The sequence below is a fragment of the Papilio machaon genome, chromosome 17 (assembly GCF_912999745.1).
Source record: "Papilio machaon chromosome 17, ilPapMach1.1, whole genome shotgun sequence".
Lineage (NCBI taxonomy): Eukaryota > Metazoa > Arthropoda > Insecta > Lepidoptera > Papilionidae > Papilio > Papilio machaon.
In genome coordinates, this window is record NC_060002.1 from 3,229,337 (window position 1) to 3,251,110 (window position 21,774).

Genomic DNA, 21,774 nt, shown 5'->3' on the forward strand with positions numbered 1-21,774 from the left:
TTTTTATAGGAACATAATATGTAGATAGATTTATTTCTTCAAACCTAGTTGAACCTGCATCCTATTTACATTCTTCTATTTCGTTTGTAACTCATTAGAATTTTAATTCTAATGGTGGCACAAGCTGCGAAGTAAAATTTTAAAACCTTATGAAGTGTCGTGCTGGATGTAATGATTTCAAATCATCCTCAACCTCAACTCGTACTATTTTAAATGCTATTGTGTACAAAATGATAGGTTCTTATAGTCTGATAGTCAGTAGTCAGTGTATTAAAGCCTCAAACATTCCTTTGGGTTGCTTTACTCTGGTAGCACTGGTTATGTTCAATGATCTGTAGTGTGTGTTTATGGTCAACCATCGGCTGTCGTCGGGTCGGCTTACGGATTTTCGGTTTATCGTCGGCTTTCGGTTTGGTTTTAGTGATTCGTCGTCTAATTGGATTATTTGTTTATTTAAAAGTAATTTTTATATTTAAAATCCGATGATTTAGTGAATCACGTATAATATAAGCAAGCATAAGTGGTTTCAGGATTGTTAAAGGTAAATCAAAACTTTACCTACATTTTTAACATTATACCTGCATTTGTAACCGGTAGTAGTACTACCAATTTGTTCTCTATGCGTGTTAAAAATCTTGTTATAATAATAAGTGTGACTGTATATGTATATTTGTTTTAAAATGACGCCGTAATAAATTTAGCGAAAGTACTAAACTACTGTCAATAACCTTTGACATGTGTCATTGCTTACGTGTCAGTCTTCAAAACGTAGCGGTGTAAGAATTTGCTAATGACTTAAATATTCAAAGTATTTTTCAATTAATACAATTTCTTTGCACAAAGGTATGTTTTAAGATTAATTCTCAATTATATTTTTGAACTATCACATATGGAGTGAGCTCCTTTCGATTTTCTTTTGTGTCAACTTGCGGTAGAAGAAAATCGCCGGATATTTATAATAAAAATTTAGTAATATAATGGAACATATCCATTCATTATATTTTTATTGATGTACAAAAACTTAGTATTCCTAATTCTATAGTGTTTCAGTTTTCCATTAGAAAAATAATTAGACTGAAAGCTGCCTGCATAGTGTCAGGTTATTATTAATATTTTTAAAGAAAATATGTGTGCAACATTGTTTTTGACCCTTTGACAACAAACATCTCCAACATTGCCTATTTAAATATGTTTAATTTTTTTTGTTTCTTTAATTTACTACTCTTAATTGTATTGTTAACTCAAATATAGATAAAACTCTCTTTTATCATTTCTTTGTCAACACTTTCTAGAATTATTTTATCTTATTTCTACCTAATCTTATTCTACTAATCTAATGTCTAGTTTCTACAAAAACTACACTAAATCACTTATTAGTGGAAATACTAGGCAATTATGCATATCTCATATATAAGCTTTTCAGTAAAACAATGTCAGAGGTTATATTAATTAAAATTATGTTTGTTATCTACACAAGCTTCAGTAAGTTCTCATGTTCATGTTCATGTTAAAATATTTTAAAATGAATCCCACATATATAAAAGCTTTGCAGCAAATTTCAAATTAAGATTGCATGGTATATTTTTCTTCCATTTAGTAAAGTCTTTAGGCAGTTGAGGCAATGGAGCTACAAGAGTTGCTGGTGCCCTGTGGCCTCGGAGTAGCCGCCGTTTCCGTTGTTATCTTGCTGATACGCCTGTTCTCTACATCCGGGACAACATATGAAGAAGCTATTGCACAACAAAAAAAAGCCACTACTGAACTTCTTGCCTTAGCTAAGAATAAAGGAAAAGCTAAGAAAACTAGCAAGAAAGCAAATAAGAAGGTATTACTTGTTGATATTATGGTTTTTATTTTATTACGCCTCAATACTGATTATTTTTCGTAGTGAATTTATTCAAACTTTTTTATTTTCCACTCATGTGTGAAGAATATTGATATAATATAATTCTTTTCAAATATCTTGGTGGATCAAGGTCATGTGCAATGCCGTCCAAGCATTCTGCTACGTCTAAAATTGTGGTCTGCGCTGCAACTTGCACGAATATTATAGATTAAATACCTAACAGAGACATATTAATTTCATGGTAACTTTAGTAATAAATTTATACAATTAGACACACTCAGTGTTATGTTTAATTTTAGTAAATTGTGTGTTAACGCTACTATTTAACATCTGTGTATACATTTGGTTTTCTTTCTTAATACTTCATTGTTATGAAAATATAAGAGTCCAAGTAACAAAATATAAATGATTAATATTTATGGAAAATGTTTTAAATAACGCACATTTTTGAGTTTTTAGCAATAAACTACAATAAAATATGTTGCGAGCATAAAATTTCTTTAAATAAATTTATCATAAATTAAATTGTAGTCACTAATAAAATATATACATTACAAAACTTATAATTTTTTTTATTTGTTAATTACTTTATTAGTTGGCAAAGAAGGAGAGGAAGGAGAGTGCCGCAGCGGCGACAGCCAGTGAACCGGAAAGTGAGGCACCAGCTGAGAGTGGAGCTGATGAAGATACTGCACCTGCTCCTAAACCACATGTGGAATTCAGCCCTCCTGTTGTTGTGGACGTGCCAACCGATACTCCCCCCAATATTAAGGTTGGTGACTTGATAGAGCAATGTAGACAAATCTTTCATATCAGTTTAATTATGCTTCATACAATGTAATATATACAAATGTTATATAATTCTATTAACATCTTATCTTTAAATGTCAGTTAGGTGCATGCAAGCAAATGTATAATCAATGCTGCTTATTATAAATATAAACTTTTCTGTTATATATAAAGGTTATAACCTTGTATATGCAATTTTAAGTATTTATTTGAGAAAAGTTCATAATAGTTTTAAAAAAATGTAAATACAAGGTTATCCAATATGACAGTACTAGGACCACCATACTTATTTACTTTCACAAGACATGCGGCAAAGAAATTTTCTATTTTAATGTAAAAATTAGTTTTTATTATCTAATTGGCTCACATAATATTAAAAATAATTTAAAAAAACGTAATTTCAGTAACCATGGGATACAATGATATGCACATTTTCATAATTTTGATTGCCTCCAATGATTGGAAGCAATTGAATCTGTTTTTTTTCCAATAGGACAATTAAATATGTATGTCCTATTTGAAAAATATTTCATTAAAATACCATAATCATCCATTCCATCATGACCTTACATAGTCTAAAACAACTGCTATGATTTTGATTTCTTGAATTCGTATTTATTCCCATCATGTTTTTTTTATTTACTGTTAATTCAGTACATATATGAGACTTGATTAGATTCAGACATAATATGAATTATTCTACAATGTAAGTCTACACATAACAAAAATGCAAATAGGATGGAAAATACCGCGAGCGTAAGATTTTTTAATGTTAAAAAACAAATGTGCATTGTAACATTTAAATAGTGTTAAGTTTTGGTAGATTAGGAATTGGGAGCATGTGATAATTGATAAGACATGTTCCACTCCGAATGATTTTCTTCTATTGTTTGAGATAAGTTCATGTAATCCTTACTAATATTATAAATGCGAAAGTAACTCTGTCTGTCTGTCTGTCTGTCTGTCTCGCTTTCACGCAAAAACTACCGAACCGATTTAAATGAAATTTTGTACACAGATAGTCTAGAGCCTGAGGATGGACATAGGCTACATTTTAACGCGAAAAAGGGGTTGTAAGGGGTTGAAAGTGGGGGTGAAAGTTTGTATGGAATTATCGTCATTTTTACAGGTAGAAGGTTGAAATTTCTTTCTAAGGCTGCTAATTTGATAGAAATAAATATGAAATTAAATTTTTGTAAAATTTTACCCTCAAGGGTGCTAAATAACTATAGGGGATGAAATTTTGTTTGGGAATATTTTAGACTTTGGTGAATGTTTTGATTAGTATGTTTTGCTGTTACCCTTACCAATATTTAGTCTAGGGCCTCAGAAAGAACATAGTCTATTTTTAAATGCGAAAAAAGGGTTGTAAGGGGTTGAAAGTAGGGGTGATGATTTGTATGGAAGTATCGTCATTTTGACAGTTAGAAGCATGAAACTTCTGTCTAAGGCTGCTAATTTGATATAAATAAATATGAAATTCAATTTCTGTAAAAATTTTACCCTGAAGGGTGCTAAATAACAATAGGGGATGAAAATTTGTTTGGGAATATGTGAGGTTTAGGTGAATGTTTTATTTAATATGTTTTGCTGTTATCCTTACTGATATTTAGTCTAGAGCCCGAGAAAGAACAAAGACTTTTTAACGCGAAAAAAGGGTTGTAAGGGGTTGAATGTGGGGGTGGTAATTTGTATGGAAGTATCGTCATTTTTACAGTAAGAAGCTTGAAACTTCTTTCTAATGCTGCTAATTTGATATAAATAAGTAAGAATTTCGATTTTTGTAAAAATTTTACCCGTAAGGGTGCTAAATAACAATAGGGGATGAAAATTTGTTTCGCAATATGTGAGGTTTTAATGAATGTTTTGTTTAATATGTTTTACTATTATACTTACTCATATTTAGCTTAGAGCCTGAGAAAGGACAAAGATTAATTTTTATCGTAAAAGAGGGTTTGTAAGGGGGTAAAAGTAGGGGTGGAAATTTGTATGGACGTATCCTCATTTTTACAGTTAGAAGCTTATAACTTTTTTTAGGCTGCTAATTTGATATTAATAAATAGGTCATTTAAAGTTTGTAAAAGTTTTACCCTTAATGTTGCAATATAATAAGGGAATAGGGGATGAAAATTTGCATAAGAGTAAATGAATATTTTGTAAGTTCCATTTGTTTTGTTGTAATTTTTTATAAGTTTAAATAAAACACCTCAAGAACAACAACTAAATTCACGCCCGTGACCCAGAGGGATAGGTAGAGACCAAACACCTACATTTGGTGCGGTCGTGGCACACCTCAACATACATCAACGCATAGCACGTCGGTCAAGTAAAATAATAATCCTTAAAAAAATGCTTAACGAAAACAGTATTTCACGCGGACGAAGTCGCGGGCACAGCTAGTAACAAAATATGTCTATGTAAATGGGTTTGTATACCATTTTCCCTCATTTATTCTAGATTAGCTGTTGCCCGCGACTCCGTACACGCGCGTTAAATAAAACTTAATAAGCCTAGGTGTTCTTCCAGACTGTGTTCTACATCTGTACCAAATTTTACACCTCCTATACCTCCTAACAAACATCCATCCATCCATCAATCCATCTAATCTTTCGCATTTATAATATAAGTAAGATGTAGACTAGATTGTTAATGTGGCTTGTGTACTGATGATGCATATATGTATTTTATTTGAATGCTTTAATTTAAATTTATAACTTATTAACAACAAAGAGTACCTATTACAATTTTGGCACATGTTCGCCAAAGTTGACATCTGATCAGAGTTAGAATAGTGTTGGGGACGCCAAAACCGTCAACGAATTGAAACGGTTAATTTGCTTTTTTCAACTAGTCGAGAAACTAGTTGATTTTGCCAATTAGTTCATCATACATTTAAAATTAAAAAACCCGAAGACTGGCGGAGAAAGTAAAGACTACCATCGATTCCTATATAAATTTACGTTGAATTCAACTAGTTAAATGAAAAACGATCTCAACGGTTGAAACTTTGAAGAGTGATCATCGGTTGATTAAACTAGTTCTTTGAATCAACGCCATCCCTAAGAAAAAAAATAGGTAGTTTTCACATCCGGTTTTTAAATTTCTTTGGTTAAAAGAAATTTATCTTTGTGTCGACCGCGACATTCACTTTTACTTGAATTATCATGTTTCATGTTTGCTTGAACATTTATCTTAGATATTAATTATAGTGATATAATCTTTACGGCGTTTTCAATTGCTTTTATTGATACCGTATCATAAAGATCAAATAAGCAAAAATCGCCAAAAATACTATCATAAAAATAAACATTTTAATACAGACTAATTTAAAACTGCAATATTTGAATATTTTGGAATGCAATTACGGTAGAATCAATCAGAAAACTAATAAACTAAATAATAGTTATAAAAAAATATAATTTCATCTTCCAATGAATTTATCAAAAGTCTGATGCAAACTTGTTACATCCTATAATGATAGGCCTTGATTACAGTAGTGATTTAATGTTGAGGCAATAAGTTAATTGACCAATGAAATCTGAAATCTGAAATCTGATTTTCTTTATTTCTTGACTCGAGAAATAATTTCTATTTAGAATTAATTAACCTAACATGTCAATGCTAAAACACTAAAATTATGTAGTAGTTTTCAAAGACATGCATAGTACATAATTAGAATTGTAGATAAAGTCTAGTGCACGGTCTGTTTTGTATAAAGTTATGTTTTCTATTGTACGGTAGTTTTACTTTGTGTGCAGATCCGCAAACGCGGTAAGGATCCTAAAGTAAAGCCGATACTTGTTAACAAAGAGGATCCGAGCTGCGTTAGCGATCCGGGCTCCGTGCCCTTCCCCGGCAGTGCCGTCTCCAACCACTTTGAAGAGATGCACCCCAAGGACGAGTTCGAATTGTTGCACTCGTCGTTCATTGAAAAAGTGAGTGTGTGCAGCGAATCCCGATCCTAACGCACGTCTACTTTGTTCTTTTATGTGTCATATGTAATCTTAATATATACAAAATCGTGGATAGTCTTTTGATGTATGCTTTATATTTGCTTTCGCGTCATGTATGTATAAGCTTAATCATATGTCGTTTGAATGTCAATGCATCGTCATTTGGGTCAACATTTTTGTAACCTGTTTTATCATTGTATGGTACTCGTATATCTTTTACATTGTGTTTTATTTTTAGTTTTTAAAATAGACATTATGTATGTAAACATTTTGTGCCAGTATTAAAAATAAAATAATTGCTAATATTTTTGTTTGTTTGAGAAACAAAATATATTAAAATTACTAAAATTATTATTTTATTTGAATGCTAATTTTTTTTGTAAACTTAAGTAACACTTAATATTTAATAAATTCCTTAATATTATATTTAGTGATGTAAAATATTAATTTGTTTAGGCGTTAGAGAAGAAAGAAGAGGCCGGAGAAAAGAAAGACAAGGCTCCGAAGCCGGCGAAGAATACGAAAGCTCCGTCCAAACCGGCCGCCAATCCGGAGCCTGTTAAAGATGAAACTGTACCAGAACGACAAAATACCGCCGAAGGACCTAAAGAACAGAGAAAAGGTAAAAAGGTTTATCATTCAGTTATGTTTTTTGGGGGAGGTCTATGTCAAGCAGCGGGCGTCATGTGACTGAAAAGAAGTATTATTTATTTGTTTATTTTAATGAATGTTTTTATATGACCAGTTAAGAAAGTTGAGAAGAAGAGCGTGGTAGAGGAAGTAGCAGTAGCGGAGGAGGTGGTGCCGCCGCTGAACGCGCCGCAGCCGAGCGAACTTACGACTGACAAGCTCCTGAAGCAGGCGCTCGCCCCCTCCGTTGCTACCCCCGCCCCGGCCCCCGCCCCAGGCCCAGCGCCCGCGCCCTCCCCGCCCGCTGTCAAAGGCAAGAAGAAGAAACCAGAGCCCAATGTGTTGTCGCTTATGGGTGAGTTACATGTTCATAGTAACTGTATTTTGCCGTGGGTCAAAACGCTTTTGCATAATTTCTAATAACCATTTACCTTAGCCTTTAGTTCCGCCTTTCATCTCCGATAATGCTCAAAAAATAGCTGTTTACACAGCAAAAATATAGCATATAAATTATATTTATTAGTAACTTCTATAAAATGCACTAAATTTCGATAATTTGTTAGCGATTACACGGAAATTTCTCTCTGGATTTAAGTGACTTATCACTAGTAAAACTAAATCACTTTTGTTCAAGGACTTTGTTGGTTTTTACATTTATTGTGATTGATGTTTGCACTAAATATAAAATAGTTATAATGTATAAGTACATTTTTTATACATATTTAACTAACTTTTTCCCGTCACTGCGTCCGGGTGGATTTAAAAAAAAAACTTTATAATTAGCATATTTCTCTTCTAGACTATGTTCTACATTTGCGTCAAATTTCATCAAGATCCTATAAAAAAAATTAACAAAATATATTATATAAAAAATAGTATACCACTGGTTGGGGAATCCCATGACTCAAGCAACCAGTGGTGAGGGCTACAGAGACAGGAACTTCTTGAAAATGACTGCCTTTTGTATCAGGCCCTTTATCCAACTGTTTAGCGAGAGCTTCTTAAGATGTTGATCGAAGCTCTTCGCTGTCAGTTCATCGATACGACTATCTGAATAATGGTAGTTGATTTCATACGATAATAATAAATAAGATAATAATTGTATGTTAGCTGGTGACAGCGGCGGCGTGGCTGTGAGCGAGCTGGTGCGTGTTGTGCGCGAGGCGGCGTTGTCCCGCAACGAGATACAGATACTGACTGATGCGCTGCTCAACAAGCACCATGACCCGCTGCCGGAGCACTCCGAGTGGACTGAGGTCACCTGATATATACATTGTTGTTGACACACATTAATACATTATTTATACAAACATTGATACATTGCACGTTTTACGATACAATAAAAAAAAATGTTACTACAAATTTACAAATATGAAATTATGTAACAATGGTACACGCCAGCAACAACAACATCTGTTGTACGAATTGGCCTCGCCCCGTGAAATACCACGACCTCACAGACGACAGACGTAAAGTGGAAGTAATTCCGCACACAGTCTGATGAGTGTAGTGCCGAAGCCTTAATTTTTGGATTTGATGGAGGAGGAGACGCATAGGAAGGTCAAATATTCTCTTTTTGTGTGTCTCCTCCTTTATCGATTGGGGGTAGGCAACGCATCTGCAATTGCGGATGTCTATGGGCAGCGGTCGCTTCGCCATTTCGACGGATACATGTGACCGCTTGCTCGTTTGCCAACTTGTAATATTAAAAAAAATGTAATGGTCATTATGAACACAAACTGTTTATATCTTTATAAGATTATAGTGTTCATTTTGTGAAGGATATAGTATTTACGTAATACGACTAATAGTAATTTAATGATAAATTAATTGTTTTCACCACAGGGTCCCAATGACCCGATGCAGAAGTTGAAGAAGCAGCTGGCGGAGAAGGAGAAGGCGCTGGCTGATGAGGTGGAGGCGTCGCAAGCCCTTCACGCTAAGCTGAAGGAATTGCGGTAACTGTTTTGTACCATTTAAACATGATGTTGTATAAAACACATTGCACATTGTATATTGCTCACATCTACCAAGTAACTATTTTTATGTACTACAAATGCTTTTAATTTCGTACTACGGGAAATGTTTCTTAACTTGTGTCACTTCATCGCAGCACAACATACTTAAAGTTAATAGTTGTTAATGTTTTATGTGGCTTTAATTTTGGACCTAAGTTTAGATATTTGAATGTATATATAAGTTTGTCATGTACAGCGCGACGCTGAATGCTGAGAGAGGTCGGGCGACGGCGGCGGGGCGCGCGGCTGAGCAGGCTGCGGGCGCAGCGCGAGCTGAGCTGCACACGCTACAGGCGCGGCTGCAGCGTGTACTCGACGATAACCACGCCCTCGCACAGGAAAAACTTCACGTTAGTACTATTACTGTTAAATTAATATACAATACATTGTTACATTGACTTTTTTTTAAAAGGAAAGTACTATAATATTAGATACACTTCAATTTATTTCTTGGTACGCGAAAAAAGGAAAAATTAATTACATCTATATATATAAAAGAAAGTCGTGTTCGTTACACTATTTATAACTCAAGATCGGTCGAACTGATTTAGCTGAAAATTGATGGGGAGTAGCTTAGAACTAGGAGACGGACATAGGAACTTTTTTATCTTGTGTCCATTTTTTTTTATTCCGCGCGAACGAAGTCGCGGGTAAAAGCTAGTTAATAATATAACTAGCTCTCGCCCGCGACACCGTTCGCGCGGAATTAATAAAACGTAATGTAGCCTATGTGTTCTTCCAGACCATGTTCTACATCTATATCAAATTTCATCAAGATCCGTTCAGTCGTTCCGGAGATACCTTCAAACAAGCATTCATCCATCCATCTCAACATTCGCATTTAAAATATTAGTAAGAAGTAATTTCTCTTACAGCTTCAGTCCAAATTGGCTGCCGAAGGTGAAGCCCAAGCGCAACGTGTTCAAATGGAAATGCATATCCAGAGATTGTCAGAGGTAAGTACTTTTAATGAACTAAAGTCAGTTATTTAGTGAAGTGCGTTATGTGTAACATTCGTGTATTGTGTCAGTCGGAGGCGGGTCTGGTGCAGCAGCTGACAGCCCAGCAGGCGGAGCTGAACACGCTGGCTCGTGAGGCGGCCGCCGCAGCTGCTGCTCGTGATGCCATGATCATCGCACAGAGGCACGCTGATGAGCTCGCCCAGCAGCTGCAGGTACATAAGCACTACGCACATCTATATCTAGAATATAAAATTCTCGTGTCACAGTTTTCGTTCCCGTACTCCTCCGAAACGGCTTGACCGATTCTCATGAAATTTTGTGAGCATATTGAGTAGGTCTGAGAATTGGCTAACATCTATTTTTCATAACCCCCCCCCCTCCCATTTTTTTTAAACTGCGCGCGGACGGTGTCGCGGGCGACAGCTAGTAAAACTATAAAATTTTCTGACAAGGATTGGATTATTTTAGCTCAGTAGCGCCCCCCTGTTAACCTCAAAATATGCCACAAGATTCTCTTTGTGCTTTAGTTGTCATGCCATTTTCTTTGTCGAAGTAGGTTTTATATATCGACGCTGGAAAGCATAAACGCTGTAACCCTTGAAATTGCGAATATGTTTTTCACACGTTAATAATTTCAACCATTATCAAACGATAATGATTTTATTATAGGTTAGCACAAACTACACAACATTGTTAAATACCGCATGCTTGTAGGCGTATCAGCTCACGAGTTATCATTTTTTGGCTCTCCTGTAAAGTTCATACTTTCGGGGTTATAGCGTTTACACTTTCTAGCGTCGATATATTCTAATAGAACCAACCGCGATAGCAGCGCCCCTCACCAGTTCAGATATCCTTTTTTGACAATATAGACAGATAAAGTGCAATGTCTTCACTTATGGTCAAAAATTCATGATTTAATCTGTATTTGTAAATGTTATCTTCCAATTAAAATTAAATACTGTAAATTATTTTTTATATATGAATATTTTGTATATTTTAGGAAGCTAACCGCGCATACGCTGAGCTGGAGCAGCAGCGGCAGCGGGCGGTGCACGCGGAGAAGGTGGCCCAGCAGGAGCTGCATGAAGCACAGGACAGGCTGGCTGGTGAGCTACTATTGTTAACATCTTTATACTATTCAAGATTCCTTAGTAAATAATTACATGTTCAAATAATAATCAACTAAAGATAATGAGGAAATTATTTATCTATATATATAAAAGAAAGTCGTGTTAGTTACACTATTTATAACTCAAGATCGGTCGAACTGATTTAGCTGAAAATTGATGGGGAGGTAGCTTAGAACTAGGAGACGGACATAGGAACTTTTTTTTTATCTTGTGTGCATTTTTTTTATTCCGCGCGGACGGAGTCGCGGGTAAAAGCTAGTTTATAAATAAAACAGGAAAATGTCAAAAAATTCACAGGCGTAAGTGACCTTCAAAACGAAGTTGAGCGACTGACCAGTCGCGCTCAGACAGCAGAAGGCAATGTGGAAAACCTTAAAGCGGACATAGAGAAAACTAAAGAGGATGCGGAGAAAGCTAAAGCCAGCGTAGAGAAAGCTAAAGAAGATGCGGACACATTCAAGAAAGAAGCAGAAAGAGCTAAGGAAGAGGTCAAGAAAGTTACAGAAGAAGCAAATAAACTGCGCGAGGAAATAGAGAAACTAAAACAACAAGTTGAAATAGTTAGACAGGAATCGGAAAAACAGAAATCACAAGTAAGTGCTAATATTTTGCATTTCCTATAAGATATTATTAAGATTTCACGACGTTTGATTCTAGTAAGTCTGTTTTCTGAAAGATTAAACAATGTCATTTATCATTGGTCTAGTTAAAAATTGTTCAAGGTCACATCAAGGTCATCTAAATTAATAAACAGATTTTTTCACTTTGGCACTTTTCTATATATTGTTCAATCTTTTACAATAACTAATTATACACAAAATTAGGTAATTACATTAATAAATATTTTTTAGCTATCAAACGAAGTTGCGTCTCTGAAAGAACAGTTGTCATTGCGAGAGTCTGAGCTGGCCGAGGTGAAGCAGATGAGGGCCGTGTCCACATCTGCGCACGCGCATCCCGCACACAACGGTCTGCCCAACTCTAATGACGACCAGAAGGTAACATTGATCACAATATACAAGTGTTATGACAGATGAAAATCTAATTTACAAAAAATTAAATAAAAATATTGATCATTGTTACCATTGCACCTAAGTTTTCATAATATGGCTATTTGTTTTAAGCGACATTTTTTGCGATATTGATTTATATATTATACTAGCTTTTACCCGCGACTCCGTCCGCGCGGAATAAAAGCAAGAAAACGGGGTAAAAATTATCCTATGTCCATTTCCTGGTTCTAAGCTACCTGCCCAACAATTTTCAGTCAAATCGATTCAGCCGTTCTTGAGTTATAAATAGTGTAACTAACACGACTTTCTTTTATATATATAGATATTCAGAATCAGGGAATTTTTCGGATTCTGAATATATATATAAGTCAATATTGCAAAAAATTTCGCTTAAAACAAATAGCCTTTCACCCCTCGATGTGTTCTTACCACAACTTTAATTTTTTTTTAATAGATAGTATGTAGTTTAACTCCAAATTCAATTAATTTGATACATACTTTTATTCAAGTATAATTTCTTATGTATAAAAATAGCTTATATAGCTTATTATAAAAAATAACTTAATAATGATTCCAGCGCGCAAGTGAACTGGCTAAAGTAGAAAGCGTAGTTGAAGCTCTGAAAGAAGAATTAACAGCAGCACAAAAAGGTAGCGGTGAACTGAAGGAGCAGGTGGCCACACTCCGAGAACAACTGCAGCAATATCAACAGAAGAATAACGTAAGTATTGCATGGGTATACTGCTTGCGTGATCAAATACTTCTAGTGCTATAAATGTATGAAAATATCTAATAATATAGACGTAATAATAAAAAAAAAAATCTTAAAAATGTCTTAAAATTGATTTTTAATTACATGTGAGGGTATAATTAATAAATAAAATATTTATTTGTACTATAATTATATCTAAATAATTGACAAAATGAGTGCCAACAAATAAATAGATATTGTTCCCAATAAGATAAAAAAAGTTTGTTTAAAATTAGTTTTTTTTTTCATCTGACATGCTTTTTACTAATATTACACTGAAAAATAATCGATCACTAAATAATGGATAATTCTTGAAAGAAAATAACACTTTCATTTTAATGCCTTAAACTATAATTTAGTTTGGATTTAATTGTAATAAAGTTTTGCTTGTTGATTTTGACTTGACGCACTCAGGAGTTGCGAACTAAAAACTGGAAGGTAATGGAGGCGTTACAATCCGCCGAAAAGGCACTACAGGCGAAATGCGTCCGCGCGATGCCGGCCCAAGACAACCTCTCTGTAAGTGTTGCCTCATATTACATTAAAATATACCAACAAATTTGCCTTTGACTAAAGATTTAGGTCACCTTTTGATTGTGAAATTTCTCAGTTTGTAATCCGACTATAATAGGTGGAACACAAATTGTCAACGGAATGACTACAAAAATTAAAAAAAAAATTAAATTACAACGTATATACGTTATATATTTTTAAAATAGCTTATGTCTAAAGAATTCAGTTCACAATTTTCCGTCAACTATAATATGTCTAGTGTGATTACAGTCTGTCGAAATTAACAATCGATCGATGACATGTAAGGTTTGAGTAGGGTGTCAACACACATGAAAAATTGCAATATGTTAGATTGTTGCTTTAAATGTAAGCTTTCGATTACTCTTTGGCCGGCTTCGCAATGTTGTATTTGCCTTACGTAATTACTAATTATATATTTGTATAATTTTAAACTTTATTTATATGCAAGGAGATAATTTTAAAAGATATTATTTTGCGGAAAATGCTTACATGTGATACAAATGCACGCGCAAATTTAGACACAATTATTGTTGACAATTCCCCGCATGTAGAAAGATTTTTTTACAACATGTAATATAAAACAAGTTGCTTCAAATTTTTTATGTACATATGTATATATATCATTTTATATTGCTGTCAACATAAATATATAGTATAGATTGTAAATAGCGAGCTTCTTTTTTAATGTTTAATATTAAAAAATCAATAAAAATTATAAAATAAAAAAAATCCTAACTTTAAAGCCTTTTTATTGTTACTATTATAAACAATTATAATACACGTGATATAAAATAAAAGTAATCGTTTTAAAGGAGGCGATAGTCAAGGCCGAAGAGTCCCAATACAATGAAGTGGCCAGCATATTGCGTTCAGCTGTACCCAACATCGCTCCGGGCTCCGGCACCGGCCGCGACTGGCTGCAGGCCTTCGCCAACAAATTGAAGAACGAATTCCAGAAGATGGAGTCGCACAAGAAGGAACTAGAAAAGAAACAGCGCGAATTGGAGAAGAAGACAGAAATACAGACGCCCGCCGTTGACTCTCGACTGACTGAAGTGAACGCACGGAACGAACAGCTACAGACTCTTTTAAATAAATACAAGCGAGTTATTGCTGATACGGTGAGTCTCATTTATAAAACACTACTTTTGACCCGCTACTCCGTCCGCGCGGAATAAAAAATAGAAAACGGGGTAAAAATTATCCTATGTCCGTTTCCTGTTTCTAAGCTACCTGCCCACCAATTTTCAGTCAAATCGATTCAGCCGTTCTTGAGTTATAAATAGTGTAACTAACACAACTTTCTTTTATATATAGAGATATAAATAGATTAATTATTATTATATGTTATTAATAAATAATAGAATACATTTGAGCAAATGTAAAATTAATCATGTTTGGCAGTTTTTGAGTTTAACCACAGACAATATTTTACTTTTTATAATTTAAAATAGCACAGATTAAGGGTCGCTATAAACGTACTGTAAACTACGGTTCGTGTATTGACATAACTTTTCAAATAATGCATGTTCCATCAGGAGTCTGTGCTAAGTCACCTGCAACAGAATGTGTCGGTGGAGGAGCAGCGGTGGCAGAAGCAGCTCGCGGACAAACAGCGCGAGGTCGACGCGTTGCAGCAGAGAATAGCCGCACAGGTAAAACTAATGCACCTTAACTACAAAAAGTTAACTAAAAAACTAAAGTAAATAATTTCCAAACTCAGTCGTACACTGAAGTAGACCAAACAACGACATCGGATACATTGAATTTAATTTTACAAAACAGTTTGCCTTCAATTCCTGTCAAATAACTATAGAAATTCATCTTGATATTATGTTATGTACGGTTTACGTTATGTTAATTAAAATTATAACAAAAAAAAACAATGAATAATATTGTTTGTATAATATTTTTGACTTAGGAAGAAATGGCGTTTGCATACTCCTGCATAGAGAAATCCTTGCCTACCATAATGCTAGAGGTATAAATGTCACCAGTCCTCTTAAATGTCTATCTTGTGTCGCGTCAATTGAACACAAAATAAAATTTAATTTTAAAAAACCAACCACTTTATCTTGCTGTATATATGTATATATATATATATATATATATAACATGTATTTATATATATATATATATATATATAAATACATGTCTTGCTACTCTGATAAAGATAATGCTTCTCAAATGTATGTGAAATCACTTTAATAAGACAAGGTATTTTTGTTGAAATTGTCATCTTGTATGTACATCAACTGGTGATGGTTATTACTTATTAATTACCTTTTAAATTATGATTTAATATAGTCTTTGTTTCTCAGATGCAGAAGAAAGCAGATAAAGTTGATGTAATAGTAAGCCAATCACAGAAAGCAAACCACAGTCACAGTTTTGCTGACGCCGAAAGACTAACAGAGGTAATGTGTTACCATTACATAACAAAAATATATTTAAAAACTAGTTGTCGCCCGCGACTCCGTCCGCGCGCAGTTAAACAATGGGGGGGGGGGGGGTTATGAAAAATAGATGTTGGCCGATTCTCAGACCTACTGAATATGCTCACAAAATTTCATGAGAATCGGTCAAGCCGTTTCGGAGGAGTACGGGAACGAAAACTGTGACACGAGAATTTTATATATTAGAAGATGAGCTTTACCTAAAAAAATATGTGTATATTTATTTTTTATATATGAATGTTTTAATTTTTTTTATATAAATATGTAGTTTACATTTGTATTTAATTTCAGGAAAGATTGATGGGCAGCTTATCAGAAAAACACGATTCACGTAATGGACCTTTACAGGTGAATTTTATATTTATTTTTTTCCACTATATCTACTTGAAATATTTTTTTATTTGTTTAATAAAATATTTGTATATATTTACAGCAGGTGTCATTGGAAGAGATATAACATATAGGATATATATAAGTGAAGCGATACCCAGCGCTCGCCGGGACTACGCCGCGCAGATGCCGCGTCTGTGACGTCACTGCCCCTAAATTAAGCTTTATAAGTGATTTACTATGAACATACAAATTTATAGACAGACATTTACTAAGTCGAATATACAATGCACAACTAAAGTTCCCACAAGTCCAGTGTTGTTCATTTGTAACTAGCTTTTACCCGCGACTTCGTCCGCGCGGAATAAAAAATAGAAAACGGGGTAAAAATTATCCTATGTCCGTTTCCTGGTTCTAAGCTACCTGCCCACCAATTTTCAGTCAAATCGATTCAGCTGTTCTTGTGTTATAAATAGTGTAACTAACACGACTTTCTTTTATATATATAGATGTATAAAAAAAATTATAAAATTATAATGTTTGCTATTGAGTATATTTTATGTCCGTCGCAATAAAATTTGATACAATAAAATTTTACATTTAAATATTAAATGTACACTAAGGGTCTACCTAAGTGTCCTAACGCCATATTAATACCAGTGGTAGGTATTGTAGTTTTGCAATGTATATTTGACAATATAAATAAAGAATGCTTAGTGATATGAGTTAATATTGAACGATATTAGGATGCAATATACAAAATCATTAACTGCTCAATATCTCGTTCAAATGCCTTTATTTTTTACTAATTGCTATTAAAAATAATGTTTACTTTGTACTTTTATATTTTGTATTCGAGTGATAATTGAAAAGATATTTAAGGGTATAATTTTATTTGATGTATCTCGATAGTAATTAATATTCATTAAATGATTGAGATAAATTAAATCATTTTAGTGCAATAAGTCAAATAAACCTATCATTTGAGTAGTTTTGTGCAATCGTTTAGATATTGGCATGTTTTATTTGTTGAAAAGACTTCATAAATTATTCGATTTTATTTTATGTGAAATTAATTATCTGATATAAATTTAATAAAATTTGTTTATTCAGATTAGCTTTGACAATTAATTTTGACTTATTTTTTTTTTAATTACTAATTTGTTTGAAGTGTGAATGATCTAAAGTTTAGACAATATTTTACTATAATTTATAAATTACATACATCTAGATAACGTTGTTCAGTCTCATAGTAACGCGGATAATTAACGCATGGTACCACCCATAAAAATTATGGCAGTGACTTTTTTAGATTTAAAATTAAAAATGTTCCCTAATTTTATTTATAGAAAAACTTTTATTAATTTTTTTTTAAATATATTCAATGATTTCATTTTATAAATTTTTACAACGCTCTGAATTAAAAATTTAGCGCTTTCGATTACAATATTGTTAGGTTAAATAAATAATAATTTATTAATTTAAAAACATATATCATTTAAAGCTTGGGTATCTACAATATAATTATTTCTGTCAGTGCCTTAGGGTAAGTTTGAATTTATTAAGCTATTTCACTTTAGTTGTAAAATCATATGCATGCTAAAGTAAGCACTTCATGTTTTTTTTTCACAGTAATATAATTAATAGAATTATATTGACTATAGTGAATCACTGTGTCGAATGTCCTGGAAAATGTGAATTAGAAAATAGTGATATCGTATCTTAAATGTATGTAATTAAGCCAGTTTTTATGACGACTCATATATTAGATAAAGACATTATGAATAAAATATTTCTATGATTATAATAGTTTTATTTAAATTAAATACATAAGTTGATATTATCAGGATTGAATCTATTATAATTAAAAATGAGAGTTCTGCTACTCATTTTGATCTAATTATATTCTACATTTTTGCAGTTCGCTTTTTTAATTTCAGGCGTGTAATTTTCGGAAGTCTTTATTTAGTCCATATCATGGTCTTCGTTATATTAAAAACTAATTATTTAGGTTTATAATGCCTTGTACGCCAACCCCACGGAAGTGGGATAAGGCTTTGAAAATGATGATCAAGTCTTAAAAACCGTTGACTTTTGTTCTAGGATCTGGCTGACCATTGCGTCGTGTTCCATGTGCCTAGTATGAATATTCTTAACTAAGTTTTCGTAACGTTATCAACAAAATATGTAATTTGCACCCCGGACATAAAGTACACCAACAAATCTCATACAAATAACATATTTTGTCGATGACGTTTCGGAGGCGTGTCTAAAATATTTGTGCTAGGCCTTCTGTTCACAATTCTCTGGCCAAAAAAAAAAACTTGTGAGCCGTCATGGGACGCCTGGCAGATGTGAAACATCGTGTGTGTACAAGTAATATGCATAAAATATTAAATATTATAATTAAATAAATGACAATGGCAATGGCACTGGCACTGACAATGACAATGATAATGATAATAATAATGTATACCTCAGCGTACACTCTACTACACATAAAATATATATATGTATACCTTAGTATAGCGTGGCGACCCGTCGCGACGGCAAGCGTCACCACGCCATCAATTCGGTTTACAAGTGATCCTATAGATGTTTCACTATCAATGCACTTGCAATATCAATGGCGATTGTGGTGGACTAATTTTTGCTATAGAGATCGGTGCCCTACACACAATTTAAAAATGTATTCTGGCAACACAATATTTACGACGTCAATGTGACAGTGACAAGCACAACCTCGACATCTCTTATTGTCATTATCACGCTAGGCTTATATTTTGCAGGTGTTTTGCCAAATTTTCTCATTGTTTTGAATTGAAATTCAAAACCGATGTAACTTGAATTAGCCGTTGTTGTAATTAAGATATAACTACTAAGAAAATGACAACAGAAGTAGGTCTTAAAAATGTGGACAACGCCTGTGAAACAGCAGAAGAATTCACCAAGGTGTATTACAAACAACTCGACAATCACAGACATTTAATTTCAAAACTGTACCTGGATACTGGATTGCTTGTATGGAATGGAAATGGAATTACAGGGAATGAAAAAATACAGAAGTTTATTATGGACCTACCAGGAAGTACCCATGTTCTTAAGACTCTGGACGCCCAGCCTATAGCAGAAAGCTTAGTCGCAAATAAACTAACTTACCTCATACAAGCTTGCGGCGATGTTACATATCAAAATGACAACACAAGGAAGCACTTTCAACAGACATTTCTCATCGTAGCTGTGGATGGAAAATGGAAAATAGTTTCGGAGTGTTTCAGACTTCAAGTTCCACATAATAGTTGATGTCACTAATGTGTGATTTGCTATTGAAATTTCAATGTTTTATGTTTAAAGTAATGAAGAAAACAATAAACTATTTATAACTAATATATATTTTTTTACAATTATAATAATAAGTTAAAACCTTAAACATGTAACATTATCATAATACTGAATAGGTTCCAAGAAGTGTGTCACAATTAGAGCAGTAGTGTTCTGCTTTTTTTAATGTTGGTAACATATATGGAATGGCAGCTAAACAGCAAAGCATGCACCAACTGAAAAATGATATAGTTATAGCAATAACATTTTAAGTATGCAATTTAACAATTTGTATTATCAATCACTTAGAATCATGAAACCTCTATATTCTTTACTTAACATGTTTAATGTTGAAATTTTCACATCCTAAAGTAAATAGAAAGGGTGAAGTATCACCAATATGTGCTATTACACAACATTCAGAAATATAACATTTTTAATTGTAATCTTAGAAAGCAATTTAATTTCTCATATTATTTTACATAACAGTGACATTAAAATGTATTTGAATGGTATTATTAGTTTGGTGAATAAAAGGATCTTGGATGGAATTTGTTACAAATAATTTATAACAATATTAAATGATTCAAAACCAAACAATACTATTCTAAAAGCAATTTATTAATACTTACAAAGTGAGACCACCAATAAATCCAGCAATCATATGAGTCTTTGTTGTATTGACAAACTGTACTCTAGTCAGGTACATTTCTTTGCACACAGGACAATTAAACAGTATCGGCTGATCTTTTAATTTAGGCGGAACAATAACAATTTGTTGATATGAAAGATTGCTTCCTATTTCTGTATAAGGAGGTGGAGGATCTGTATTTGAAACCTCTGTAGTTGAACTTGTGTTTGTCACATTGTTATTCATTTTTCTATCTAATAAACACAAGCACAAAAATGTTTCTCAGTATTGATTTATTATAAACCTGAAGTGAAACTGAATTTATCAGTTGCTTTTATGTCCTATCTTATCAAATGAAGATAACATGCAATGATAAGTCATATGTTTATCGCACATTTCAAGAAGTCCAAAATAAAACACACATTCTGTAGATATAATTTATTCAAAAAAGTAATATATCAAAATGTACTGGAGTTTTAAATCATCATAAATATAATGTCGTTTGTGACATTTTAGCACAATATAAATTAAACAGTACATAATATTTTGCTAAATAATTTGAAAATGATGTCATAATTACACCAAACAATAATACATTATAAGAGATTGTTTGTGTAAACATATACAGGCAACATGCAGTAAAACCTGGATAAGGTATCGCAATATATTTCTCGCTTATCAAGGTTTCTTCCTAAACTGACTCATTTATAGATGTTGTCAATCAACACAGAACAATGACTCGCTTAAAATAATGGTAAAATACATTATTATTAAAAATTTTGTGTGACAGTAAATTTATTTATTATAAATATGATACATATAATGAAAAATTTAATCACATTAGACAAAGGGAATGCATTCTACTTTGTATATAACACATAAACTAATATCACACATGATATTCCAGATATACATGCTTTTGAAACTAAATCTATTACATAGGTTTATATATATATGTTAAAAACTATTCATAATAAATAACTTAAATTTTATTCAAACTACTGAAAATTGGCAGATATACAAGTCTTCAATATTCTTACACTAAAACAAAACCCAGCACAATTTTTTTATATAAACTCAAATATCAGAATCATTTAAGGTTTCTATTAAATATCTTGCAAAAATATTGAAGTTGAAAAACTTACAGCTACTAGATTTTTTTCATATATTTTTTTTTATATATCAAAATAGAAGCCACAATTACATAAGTCTTACAGTTCATTATTAGATGTTTAAGACCATTTATAATTTGTAACAAATATACTTATTATTGCTTTCTTTGTTCTAAAACCATATTAGTACTTATGTTATTTGTAGAAAAATTGGAAAATGAACTGTGCCAGAATTCCTCAAATGTCTAATAGACATTAGTAAAAAAAAAATATAATACTATGATCCTTTTTGGCT

The 21,774-nt window shown here is 32.8% G+C and overlaps 2 protein-coding genes across 2 annotated transcripts; both read left to right on the forward strand.

The window, feature by feature from the left end:
- The first annotated feature begins 345 nt into the window (after positions 1-345).
- Positions 346-16,794, forward strand: LOC106721471 (ribosome-binding protein 1). The gene is made up of 21 exons (XM_045682047.1): positions 346-541; positions 1,598-1,825; positions 2,442-2,618; positions 6,394-6,570; positions 7,045-7,210; positions 7,334-7,573; positions 8,329-8,474; positions 9,064-9,176; positions 9,433-9,586; positions 10,112-10,192; positions 10,267-10,410; positions 11,202-11,307; positions 11,629-11,924; positions 12,183-12,329; positions 12,922-13,065; positions 13,510-13,614; positions 14,442-14,750; positions 15,168-15,284; positions 15,951-16,046; positions 16,377-16,433; positions 16,519-16,794. Exons 2-21 carry the CDS (start codon positions 1,622-1,624, stop codon positions 16,540-16,542), a joined length of 3,003 nt encoding a protein of 1,000 aa, XP_045538003.1. The 5' UTR covers positions 346-541; positions 1,598-1,621; the 3' UTR covers positions 16,543-16,794.
- A 2,355-nt stretch (positions 16,795-19,149) lies between these two features.
- On the forward strand, positions 19,150-19,796 carry LOC106721554 (NTF2-related export protein). Its single transcript, XM_014516515.2, has one exon. The coding sequence runs from the start codon at positions 19,302-19,304 to the stop codon at positions 19,716-19,718; it is 417 nt and encodes a 138-aa protein (XP_014372001.1). The 5' UTR covers positions 19,150-19,301; the 3' UTR covers positions 19,719-19,796.
- Positions 19,797-21,774: the final 1,978 nt, after the last annotated feature.

What these genes read in the sequence shown, in the direction of transcription:
- LOC106721471 (XM_045682047.1), top strand. Translation starts at nt 1,622, where the DNA reads ATGGAGCTACAAGAGTTGCTGGTGCCCTGTGGCCTCGGAGTAGCCGCC. An exon ending in ATATCCAGAGATTGTCAGAG is followed by an intron (nt 10,193 to 10,266) that starts GTAAGTACTTTT and finishes GTATTGTGTCAG; the next exon opens with TCGGAGGCGGGTCTGGTGCA. An exon ending in CGGAAAAACAGAAATCACAA is followed by an intron (nt 11,925 to 12,182) that starts GTAAGTGCTAAT and finishes AATATTTTTTAG; the next exon opens with CTATCAAACGAAGTTGCGTC.
- LOC106721554 (XM_014516515.2), top strand. Translation starts at nt 19,302, where the DNA reads ATGACAACAGAAGTAGGTCTTAAAAATGTGGACAACGCCTGTGAAACA.